Source organism: Curcuma longa, unplaced genomic scaffold (assembly GCF_044706935.1).
Source record: "Curcuma longa cultivar G26 ecotype Majalengka, Jawa Barat unplaced genomic scaffold, ITB_CL_G26_1.1 utg509_np1212_2302976_RagTag, whole genome shotgun sequence".
NCBI classification, from domain to species: domain Eukaryota; kingdom Viridiplantae; phylum Streptophyta; class Magnoliopsida; order Zingiberales; family Zingiberaceae; genus Curcuma; species Curcuma longa.
Genome location: NW_027435603.1, coordinates 1,021,167 through 1,033,435, shown reverse-complemented (window position 1 = coordinate 1,033,435; position 12,269 = coordinate 1,021,167). Strand labels below are relative to the sequence as shown.

The following is a 12,269-nucleotide window of genomic DNA, read 5'->3' as shown; positions in this document are numbered from 1 at the left end:
ATCCACCACCTGGCAAAATGGAGAGGAATCATTTGAGCATTATCAAAGAGAAGTGCTTTAATCCAAACTACAATGCCCTACACGTGATGGAACTCAAACAAGTGAAAGCATTTGTGTGACATTAAAGATTGGAGTACTATTGCATAGAAGATTCACTCATAATTTTTGTTGTGCTCCAATTGTGTTGTAGATATAGACAACTTAAAGGCAGTTTAACAAATATTCTTTGTCGGTTGGCATTAAAATCTACTTGAGAACAGAACTTAGAGCTAAATATGATCAATGTGATCAAGATCCTAAGGGAGGCTTCATGCCTTAACCTACACAAGCAAACCCATAGAAATTGCACAAGTCTTTCAAAAATGATATCCTCTTGACAGATGTTCCTACCACTTTACTGAAAGAAAATGTGGAGTCCCTTGTTAGCCTAAAAAAAATGATTAGAGAAAAAAAAAGATCACAAACTGAACAAGTTAAGATGCACCATATTTCTTGACAAGCCGCAATGACTCATGTTCTCATGATCTATCGTCAATGTTCAAGCTTGCCACGATATGAATATGTTGAATCAAATTAGGGTAGGAAGGTACACTGACTTCACACAAAATTCATATCTGACCTACTCCCAACTCAAAATCTGATTGTTATGCTCATCCCCAGTGTTATACTCTTTCCAGGCAGAAAAGAAGGAATCCAATCCAAATATTCTGCTCCAAATGTCTGGAGATGAACTCTCCCATTCTATTGGCTAACCAACTGAGATCCAGTTAGAACAAATGCCGGTGGATATTACATTTCCAAAAGTAGTTTTCTTAACATTGATTTAGCAAGTGCATAATGAATAAATTGTAGAAATGATTACTTAGAATCCTCTTCTCTAATTCTATATCCTACACAAACAACGTAGATGGCATTGCATTGCCAACGAAAATCTAATATAATAATTCAGCTATCATGATATTTGATATTATATTTGTGACTCCTGAAACCCATAATCAGATTGACAAACCCTAATCATGAATACAGATTAAAAGTGCTGAATACAGATTTAATATATTAACCATAATTAAAAGTGCTGAATACAGATTTAATATATCTTGAGAAATTTGAGTATTTTTTGTTTCCAGGCTCAGACACATAGAAATAGGTTTAACAAAGACATTACAAAAATGTACAAGATTCTGTATTATTAGGCTTAGAGATGTATGACAAATTAGAAGAATGTGATGAACTTGAAGATGCACGCTAAGAGAAACCATGCAAGAAAAGAGGGAAAAGTATCACATATGCAGGAAATGTAACACAACGATAAGAGACATGGTTTCAATTCCTGCCTCACAACCAATTTAATATATTTAGAACATTGGAAGAGCATCTACGGAAGTTATTATCTTCATACCAAGAACACTTCTGTTGCCTCCAACTCGATCCACAAGAGAAAGGCTGCCTGAGCTTTTTCAACCGTCTTTGGTCTACCGGTGAGACATTTTGAAACAATGGAATCACAAACTTCCTTCGCGAACCTAAATTAAAACAACAAATTCGTTAACCAATTAGTAGGTTAAGTGTCGATCACAGAGAAAAAAGCATTCACCTTCCCGCATCCGCGTCGGCTGCACGTAAAAATGCAATCAGGGCATCAAGCGCCTTCTCCTGCACTGGCGCATTGGAGTCGGCCACTGTCTTTCTGAAGAAAGGGCCTAATCACAAGAATTTCAAAACAAATCAAAACCTAATAGCTTCGCTCAGATTAAGTACCGACGATTAAAAAATAACCAAAAGTCACCACTCGGACCAGCAAAAAAAAAACATGAATCAGGCGGAAACGCACACAGAAAAAAGGAAAAGCGAACGACTCGGATCGAGAAAGGATCAGGGTTTACCGAACTCCCTGAGGCGCGGATCCTTCGGATCGGTAACAGAGTCACAAACGGCGGCCAGATCGATGTTGGCTTCGTTTCGCACCTTCCAGTTCTTATGAAGGAGCCGATCCTCCCATGGAAGCTTTTTCGCCTCCTTCAGCAACTTCTCTTCCTCCGTCGACATCTCTCCGACGCCCGCGCCGCTATCTACCCCCTCTCCCTTCCTTCTTTCTACCCTACCTCACCTTCCAGCAAATGCTGGCGTACCAGTAGGAATAGCGATCGGAACGCACAGACGAGGGTTTTGCCTCTCCTCCCCCTCCCCTCTCTGATCTCTTCGCCGGCGAGCGAGTGCGAAGAAAGGGAAAGAAAACAAAAGAAAAAATAATAATAAAGCGAGAGAGAGAAATGGGTTGGAGACGAGAGGGAGAGAGGCGAGACCGGAGATTTGTCTGGGCGTCGGCACGTGGGATCCGCTAGGTTTTGGTTCGGAATTGCAACCGAGCGAGCCCTCGCACGTGCGCGGTGGGGCCACGTCGCGCTCGATTCGAATTAAACTGGGGCGGAGCGTTCTCCTCGCCTGAAGGCGACGGCCCATTTCGATTTGACCTGGAAAGTTACCAAGTGGAGGTCGTGGGATGAGAAGGGCCCCATCGTAGGGCCAGTTTGATGCTTTCATGGTAGGTAAGACAGGTAAGTCAAGAATTCATGAAAAGGAAGAAATAGTGAGTGGCACGTGATCTGCACGCGATCTGTAGGGGGTGGGGCCTCAGTCTCTTTTGAATTTTAGACTCTTCAAAAAAAATCATTACTCAGTTATTTAAAATAATCCATATGTTGTTTTAATTATGATGTCCGATTCGAAAGGCATAATTTTATCAATCTTTATCATAATCTTTTCACATTATAAAAGGAGATATAATTTTAAAAAAGACCATATAGTTAGTTAATTTGATAACACTTATGCAAATTCGAGAAAATAATATACCAAACGAGCTTACCAAACAAATCATGAAGTACTACTTTACATTTTAATACGAGATTACAGCATACCCTCAAAAAGAAAGTAAAACAACGAGGGTCGAAATTAAAAGATTACAAGAGGAAAAAAATCGATTTACACTGGACACTTATCCAACTTGAGCCTCTAATGCAATAAGCCTCAGACTATAATGAATCACGGAACATCCATAGAATCGGTCTGCATCCCTCTCTCTATTTGCAAGGGCAAGAATCATAAACCTAAATCAAATATATGCTCATTTTCATGAACCAACTATTATCAGAAGCCTCCTGGTCCAAGTCTGTTGGTGACCAGGAACCCTGAAATCTAGTATTGGAAGTTTCTTGAAATTTGGCACAGGCAAATTTCGACGGGCTTTGCTTCGATTGTAATCCTGCACCCACATGTGGATTTATATATTAACATTGCATTCTTCCATAAACCTCTCTTCTTGAGTGAGGTATTTCTTCCAGTATTTCTTATACTTGGAAATGCCCAGATCAAGCCAAGGCTTCATGTTGCCATCATAGTGCAGCACTGCTGCATTCTCTATATTGCTGCTGCAGATTCCAAAATCATGACCGAGTCCTTGCTGAATCAAAGTATCATCAAGTGCATATATCTGATCATGGAAAACAAGCAAGCTCGCTTGTATTGCTGCAGCTCTCCATGACACTTCATTTTCATGATGCCGCTATCATTCACAACGAAATCAACAGAATCAGAGGGGATACCAGAATATCAACATCTGAACTATTAAAGTGGAAACAAATCACCTCGCTAAGATGCATTAGTACAATTAGTAAGTTTAGTTGTGATCTCAAGTAAACTAAGATCATAAATGTAGCAATTACCTGATGGAGAAACCGTTGGTACCTTCCAGTGATATCATGTTCTCTCCATTTTTCCAAATTAAGTACATTTATTCCAGACATCCAGGCACAAGAGTTACCATCATATCTATCAGTGCCTAAATAAGATTTTAGCTGATTGAGTTTGATCCCACAAAATTCTACAGCACCATTTACTTTTCCTCCTAAATCAAGATTCCACAAGAATGATATGTCTCTCTGCACAACCACATCGTCGTCAAGAACAATTATCTTCTTCAGATTTGTGAATAAATCAGAAAGAAGAAAATGGCAGTGACCAAACACTGAGATATATTTAACTTTCGTTTGCAAAGAGGAAGGTTGAGCAACTACATGAGTGGAAACTCGGAACTCTTCAGACATTGACAGCTCTTCCAAATCTAGGTTAATAAAGTGTTTAAGCTTAAGCTCATTAATATTCACAACGTGGATGTTCGCCGTTCCATATGAGTTTTTGGCAAACCACTGCTTCATAGAGTAAAAGTTTTGTTTATTAGTTAGCACATGGAAAACCATGTTATCAGGATCCTGTAAAACAGTCAAGTTGATTAAAAAGGGGAACAAAATCTTTGATATCAAATCACATAAGACCATGATCAGAAGGTTATACCTCTGAGTTCACTACCGTTGAGTTGATAGTTACTGATAGGGCCAATATATTTCTAGAAAATATCACATAATGCTGAATACGTGGATCATCAATTTGGTTGGAAATTGAGTTTTCTGTATCTGCCGAGGGTGATTTGAAATACTCCACTGTCAATCTCATTGAAAGGCAATGAAATGTCTTGGACATGGTCAGGACACCAAGCTGATACAGGAATGCACTTTGCTTTGTATGAAAATGAGCTTCGTCTTCTGTCAGATCAAGTATTTGTCTTAGTTTTTTATCAACATTATAGCAATCTACAGTATGTGCCCTGGCTTTGGCAATAGCCTCATCCATCTTTTGTATCTTCACCTCAAAACTGAAGAAGGACGTCAAAATCTTAATATTCACAATAAGAAAGACAAGCTATGCAACAATTTTGAAAATTTTAAAGTGATTACTGTTGTTCCAATGGCATAACTTACAATTATTGATTTTGGCACAATTTTGGCTAATAAAACAACTTAAACCATATTTTGGCAAATCAACCCTCCTTATTCTTCACAAATATTTCAAATCAGTATGAAGTTTATGGACCTGAATAGAAACAATATTTATCATCAAGCCGCATTTGTGATAAATATTTGAAGTCTACCTATATGAATCTTATTCATTCATTAAGCTCTTTTCAAGGGTGCATCAATGATAATATTCAAATCAATTATTTTTTTAATGAAGTAATATTTTGCGTCTTTTTTGATCTTCCTGTGCTCCTTGCGCTTTTCATTTTAATAGATTTATACTTCTGACTTTAGATTCTTTTTCTCAACCTTTGAATATGTTGATATCATCTCAACCTATTTGAACATGTCCATAGCTATAGGATAAAACAAAAATATTTCAAGAAAAACAAGCTTTTAATTTGTATCAAATTGTCATGCTTCTCTTTCAACAAGATTTCTTATATTTTTCATTGTCAGTTATGAGAACTATATCTAGGCCTAAATTCTAGCACAAAGAACAAAGGTTCATCATGAACCAGCAGGAAGTTTCGATTTCAAGTTGAAAACCGATGAACATCAGTGCGATCCTTGCTGTCCAATTGAACAAATTCTGAAATCCTCAACTGTGATTGGCATTTAAAAATAACAAACATACTTTCTATCAGAAGGTGACATCTTATTTTTATGGATATAAATGAATTGGACGTTTGTAAACAAGTTTGGTGTTCGGTTCAATAAAGTTCCTTTATGATCATTCAATAATAAAAGTATATAAAAAAGCCAATCTTGGGTTAAGTTCTTTAATATAAAAAATCTCAGGTTTGGCATTAAGTTCTTTAATATTTGTTCCAGATGAGAAAATGGTTCGTAGGCAAAAAATAAAAAAGCCAATCTTGGGTTATCTCTGGCAGTGTAGTGGAGGCTATACCAGTCTACTATATACATATACACACACCTGGACATATCACATTCAGCTAATATGTAACACTTTGTCACAGACAGCTAAAGGTTTCAAATTCCAGAATCCGCATGTGCAAATCCACTCTATGAGAAGCATAAGCTATAAAGAAACACTAGTTGCAAATGAGACACAGAAGCGACAATAAACTTCAGGTGTCGAAAGAATAGCCCCAATTATTTTTAATATAAAACTTCCAAGAAGGGTTTTCTCGTACAATTATACTAAACAATCAAATTTAAGGTAACTTAACAGGTTATTAGGTTGGAGTTACTTGAAGTTGCTCCACGTGGACCATATAGCTAGAACAAGCCAAGCTTTTTTGCAGCATTCCCTTTAGTACATTTTGATAAGAGCTCTAGTTGGGTGTATTCGAAACTTGGTTTCAAATACTTTGATACTTTCTTAATTAAAGATTGTTCAAAAATCTATTCTATTTTTTTCTGCCTTTAGTATCGAGACACAACCCAACAATGGTAATCTGTTAAGGGAGTAAGGAGATAAAACACTAAGAAAATTTCTCTCTTTCCCAACATTCTTCTCTTTACTGTCCTGTTTTCACATCATTTATCAATTATTTTCCATCTCAGATATTTATTTGTTTAGTCCGTCTCTTATCTTCGACGAAGATAAATTATGATCTAGAATAGTTAAGTGTGTTTTTATAGGCTATTTTTACTTACAAAAATTGTTGCTGCTCCCTTAAGTTATATGTTTTTATCTCTATCAATGTCACCTTCCTTGAGTCTACTACCTTTGTTTTTGAACTCCTTATTTACTTCTTAACTTAATGAGTAAGATGTTTTCAATCTGAACATCAATCTGATTACCAATACCAAAGTTTCTATCATTAAGGACCTACATGCAATAGTAGGTGGCCATGCGACTTCTCTGCTCACCAAACACAATTCTTCTTTTGAAACCAACCTATATCTTCCAGTTGCCTTCAGGAAAGTTACACATAGTTGTCCTACTTTTCATCTCATTTCTTGTCTATATTTATGATACATTCTTGCCTAGCTATTTCATCTTATTTTTTCTTTGGATTCATGAATTATTCCTAGGACCAGGTTCACAGGCGCTCTTACATTCAAATGTAGACCTTCCATGCTAATGCTACATGGGAGCACCTCTTTCTCTTAGCAATCCCACAAATGAATTTTTACTATAAAGACATTCCCTAAAACTAGAATCGCTTCAGTATGACTCTTTCCTCATCTCAGCAAGCATGTTTTATTGGTTTCTTTAGTTGGATATAAATGACCTTATGAAAGAATTTTACATGGTTAAAGGGGAATACATCTTCTACACAGGCAGAAAAGTTCTATGGTTTGAAGTAGACTCCTATAGCATGGTTTGATAAACAGGTTGGATATCTTGCTTTCCATCATTAGAAAATTTTCATATAACTCAAACTTTTATCTACCTTTCAGAAAGTATATTTTTATTATTATCTACTTAGATGTATCATTAAAACTAGCAATTAATTTGATGGATCACTAGGCTAGTAATTTTTGCTAGATCACAAGGTTTAAAGACTATCTTCATTAACACTTTTAGACTAAGGATCTAAATGACCTAATTCATATAGGTAACCTGCAGGGAGAAACATAAATATCTATTAGCAAAAAAAAATGTTTGATATACAAGAGAAGATTAGAATGCTGGGAGCTACGCTAATTAATACTCGGTTGGAAAGGTGGAAAAGACCGATTAGGAAATTGTACCTTATAGTAACTGTAAAGACTAGACATATTATTCGCAGTGAGCATGATCAATCACTTTCTTAAAGCTCTATGTCATGATCATTTTAGAGGTGACCTAGAAAATCCTATGATAGCTGCTCCAAATAAGGATTTTTGCATCAAGATTATAGTAACTTTTAGATTATAGCTACACTGGTATTGACTGGGTAGATTGTCAGATTGAATGCTGAATGCAGATGAGTATGGGGCTATAACCCTAGCTACATATAAGTTTGTCAAACAACCAATAATCAAGTTCGGGCATACACTCCTAAAGAACTGATAAAGCTCTACTCTGCCAACCATATCGCTATGCGCATAGCCGCTAATGTTCCATGAGAAAAATACAGATAAAAATTGATTGTCACTTTGTCAGATATAGCATGCAATCCAATAACATTACTACATCAAATGTAAGCTCAAATAATTAATTAGCAAATTTTCTAATCAAGTCCTTAAGACGTCTAATAGATCCCAACTATTTCAAGTTGCTAAGTGTGTGTGTACATTTAAACCAAAAAATTCAAAATTTCCAAAGTTGTAGCTACAATGGATTTCATAATAAGAACAAAAACTTCAATATCAGAGAAAAAAATTCATTAGTGAAGATGAAGCTTCAGAAGATATGTAACTTACAATGATTGAAGATCATCATCAGAGACTGCTTCACTAAGCATCCGTTCATGATCTTGAATGTTCATCTTCAGTTCCTGTGAAAGGCCTTCCTGTCCCTTTAGTTTTGCAACGCTTGGATAATAAGCTCTTGCCTCAAACAGCTGATCCTTGAGCTTCTTCACAAGTGAATCTTTGATTACTTCTCTATGTTCCCTGGACCAGAGACAATAGCTTCCGAACTCAAGCTCACAGGATCTATCAGTCTCGTATGAATATAAACCTACTGGATTATTATTCTTTTCAACTCCCTCACTAGCCTGCCATAATAAGATGGTTATAAATTAAGCAAAGCCCATAAATAGAAACAGAAAATGAACAGAGAGCTGTGGATCAAATTCATAACAAATATCCATCAGAAAAAAATCCAATAGACCAAAAACAGCATATGATTAATGTATAACTAATAAATCAACAACTCTGCAACTTAAAATTTCTAAATTTTATTTAACCTTCCAGAATGTAATATCTTTTACACACTCATAAATACATGATTCCTTTTCCATATAGCTCTTTAAGCAGAAAAACAATGGAATGCTTACTCTATTACTCAGAAGTGAAGATTCTTTTGCAGTAGCATTATTTCCTGTAACTGAATCTGCACGACCTAATAGTAGCATTATAATATGTGGAATGAAGAGAAATGAAATAACCAGAAACACAATTTAGTCATATTGGGTGAGATGGAATTGCAATATTAAACTTTGAATACCTTCCTGGGTGGAGTTTATTGTAGGACTCTGATAAATATGCTCCTTTTGTGAAATAGCTGGCAAACTAACAGGTTTCTCAATTCTCTCGTACAATTCTTTATCAGGAGGCACACTTCTAGTTTCCTAAAATGAAAATGAGAACTTTTCAGAATAACTTCTGTTCCATACCATAGAGCAAACTCGCAAAATTTCAAATAAGCTCAGATATCAAAAGCTTCTCATAATAGAAGAAAGATTTTATGTCCCATTGCCAACCCTATGAAAGAAGCTAAACAAGAAAGTATAAAACACCTATAATTGTTAATGAGAATGTGAGACTAGGGATTGTATTCAAGCAAACTACTTTAGTGTTTGAATTCCTTCTGCTGCAACTCTTTACAAAGTGCAGACCTAATATAAACTTGGTCTTTTTTTACCACCTCCTCCGTTGCCAGTGGTTCATCACTGTACAAACTTAAATCTGAATTTGTCGGACCTCAAAGATGCACATACAATGAAGAAAAATGAAATCGCTAAAGATTAGTGTTTATAGGTTATCAATTGGCATTCAAGTAGAAGACAACAAAGATTTTCAGAAGGAAAAAAAAATCCAACTGAGAGAAAGGAGCACCCAGTAGTCAGTTAAACAAACTGAAAATAGGGACAAGGAAAAATGAAATTAACAACTAACTCAGAGGAAGGAAAAAGATGATGTTTTCAGATGTACTGATTAAAGGAAAACAGTAACAGAGATAGGAAAAAATGATATTTAGTTCTAAGAAAAGGGAAGACAGTCCAGTACATGAGACTCTTCAGGGTTGCCAATCTGGATTTGCTTAGCAGGCACAGCACGAATAATCAAGAAAGTTTCATTTAAGAAGAATTTGAATTTATGGATGGGCAAACTCCAAGACAAAAATTCCCAAGACATTGATCTATGAGAGACAAACTAGCTTCAAATTGAGATTTTTTTGTAAAAATGCAAAATGCATCTATAGACACAAGTCAAAAGTGACACCTAATTGCAGTCAATATAGGGCTGTAAAAGACCCAAGCTGAATGGAGCTTTACCTTGTTTAGTCTTACCTCTGAAAAATTAATGCAAGGTTTATTCACAAATTCTCAAGCTCAACTTGAACAAGGATTCACTTAGATGGTAAACAAGCTCAAGGTTGAAATCGTGCTTCAACTCTGATTTTTGAGTCATAGGTTTACTGATTCCCGTACTTAAATTGAGCTAGAACTCAATTTTTAATCAATAACTAGCTAGCCTATCGAAATAAAACAACCATATTATAACCAAATCTATGAGTTTATATTTACTTTGTTCCTCATCTAATTCACTAGCTAATAACTTCTTGAGCTTATAAATAAAATAATACATACAAACATGCTAGCAAACTTATGAATAAGCTTTTCTATGAATTACCACTTTATTGTTCAACCTCGGGCAATTACAATTGAACCAAAAACTAAAAGTTGGATTTTCAATCAACAATAGTTGGTAAAACTGTCCCTCAAGCAGCTTATTGTCCAACAATTGGAATTAGCAAAAGAAAACAGCCACACAGCAGTAAAAGAAATATAAATATATATATATATATATATATATATAGAAGTTATTTCTATACACATGGCAAGTGGTAAGAAACATTCCTCTGTGCGGAACATTGATTTCACTGCATTTAAAAAGTAAATCTTTGTTTTCCACTGCAAACAGACACTCATCAGCGTCAGAATGTCTAATTATCATGCGCAATTTCGTTGACAAGGTCATGATTCAATGGATGATCATCCAATCATATGCAAGAACCATCATACAGATCGTGAATAATCAGTGAACTGACGCCAATACCAAAGTTTGATAGTGAAGAAAGGCAAATGTCAACCCTCATCACAGATTAAGAACGAGATTCGGAGAGATAAAAAGAGAAAAGAGAACATACGATAACCTGAGAGTTGCTTTTCTCTACACCATCCTCGATGCCATGGTATATCTCAAAACTAATTTCCTAGAAATAAACCAAAACAAGAAACGAGGTGAAATCAACCAAACAAATGGATTTCTTGACTTTGTCAATATTTGCTTACCTGCAGGGAAGGATCGTCAGTAAAATAACCTGCAGAAAGTGACAGAAGTGGAATGAGAGAACTGACCAACCAAAACGAAGAGTTTTGAATCCAAAAAGACAATGTAATAATAAAATCCATGTCACAGCCCCCCCAACCAGGCCAAGGGCCTCCTTCCCATCACTGAGAGCGGTGACAGCAAAGACGTCCCCGGCGGCGAGATCCAGATGCTACATTAGGATGTAGGGAGATCTGAGGAGGCCTACCAGAGGAGTAACGAGTGAGGAAGCCAAAGACGAAGAGGAGGGGCACGAGCATGGAGAAACCGACAAGAACGAAGACAGCTGCCGCCTGCCCCTTCGACCGCCGCTTCGGCACGGGGTGCGCGGCCGCGGCGACTCCGCCGGGGGCGGCGCCGTGATCTTTCATCTCGGACACCTTCCAATTCCCTCCAGTTTGTTTCTTATCGAGAAAAAATTGGAAGGATCCAAATCTTGAGAGCGACAAATCAGCTTTCAGCCCTATTTCCACTTTCCAAATGCTGCTTGTTCTTGAAGCTTCCAACAAATCTTTCTCGCTCGATCTCAACTTCTGCGTTCGTAAGGATTGAGATTGGAGCGGAACAAACTTCGCAGACTCGAGAAGGGAGGAAGAAAGCCAGAGGAATATAAATGCAGAATTAGGAATTATTATTACATTATTAATATCGTTATTATTATGCCGACAATGGCTCTTCGTTAAAATAATAAATACACAAACAAATAAAGCAAAGAGCAAGTGACATTTTTATATGATTATAGTAATTAAAAATTAATTTGGCACGCCACGTACAGATTGTTATATAATTCATAAATTTAAAAAATATAAAATATATAAATAATATAAACTATAGCGATTAATTTTACTATAATTTTTTAACTAATACATGAATTGTAAATTAAACAATATTAAACATAATTTTTAAAATAAATAAAATTTAAAAAATAACAAAAACAGTTATATGGTAGGGTCTAACAATAGAGTTAAGTAGTAAATTTTTTGCTCATCATTTGAATTTAAATATAGATAGATTTTAAAAGGCCGTTAAAATTTAACTTTTTTATTTAAAGGATTAAATTATTAAAAAAATAACTGTTTAACAGTTTTAACTAAAGTTACTATATAACTATTTTATTTTTAAAATTTAAATTTAAATACATATATGCACTATAAAAAATATTAAAATTTAATATACTTTAAAGTGATCAAAACTGCAAAATAAAAAGCTAACAAAAATTACTGCATAAATATAAGAGTTTGGATT

General features: G+C 35.7%; 2 protein-coding genes across 4 annotated transcripts in view; both read right to left on the bottom strand.

Moving 5' to 3' along the window:
• LOC141820577 (protein MOR1) overlaps window positions 1-2,118 on the bottom strand; it is a 31,831-nt gene extending 29,713 nt beyond the window's left edge. Inside the window, exons 1-3 of the mRNA XM_074707908.1 lie at window positions 1,884-2,118; window positions 1,595-1,700; window positions 1,400-1,523 (exon numbers count right to left, since the gene is read on the bottom strand). Coding sequence (XP_074564009.1) covers window positions 1,400-1,523; window positions 1,595-1,700; window positions 1,884-2,046 — 393 coding nt within the window. The 5' untranslated portion in view covers window positions 2,047-2,118. The remainder of the gene's footprint in view (window positions 1-1,399; window positions 1,524-1,594; window positions 1,701-1,883) is intronic.
• A 768-nt stretch (window positions 2,119-2,886) lies between these two features.
• Window positions 2,887-11,572, bottom strand: LOC141820648 (putative galacturonosyltransferase 7). Of its 3 annotated transcripts, none has more exons than XM_074708004.1 (9): window positions 11,233-11,572; window positions 10,988-11,016; window positions 10,843-10,908; window positions 8,917-9,040; window positions 8,747-8,811; window positions 8,169-8,464; window positions 4,348-4,705; window positions 3,720-4,265; window positions 2,887-3,559 (listed from the first exon to the last, which is right to left on the bottom strand). In XM_074708004.1, exons 1-9 carry the CDS (start codon window positions 11,393-11,395, stop codon window positions 3,278-3,280), a joined length of 1,929 nt encoding a protein of 642 aa, XP_074564105.1. In that variant the 5' UTR covers window positions 11,396-11,572; the 3' UTR covers window positions 2,887-3,277. The 3 variants fall into 3 exon arrangements, with proteins under 3 accessions (XP_074564105.1, XP_074564107.1, XP_074564106.1); XM_074708006.1 differs by having other exon boundaries at window positions 8,747-8,802; XM_074708005.1 differs by having other exon boundaries at window positions 10,849-10,908.
• Between the last annotated feature and the right edge of the window lie 697 nt (window positions 11,573-12,269).

Coding starts and splice junctions, on each gene's coding strand:
- LOC141820648 (XM_074708004.1), bottom strand. CDS start 11,395: ATGAAAGATCACGGCGCCGCCCCCGGCGGAGTCGCCGCGGCCGCGCAC. Junction 10,909..10,987: donor CTGACGATCCTTCCCTGCAG/GTAAGCAAATAT, acceptor GTTTATTTCTAG/GAAATTAGTTTTGAGATATA. Junction 3,560..3,719: donor ACCAACGGTTTCTCCATCAG/GTAATTGCTACA, acceptor TGTGAATGATAG/CGGCATCATGAAAATGAAGT.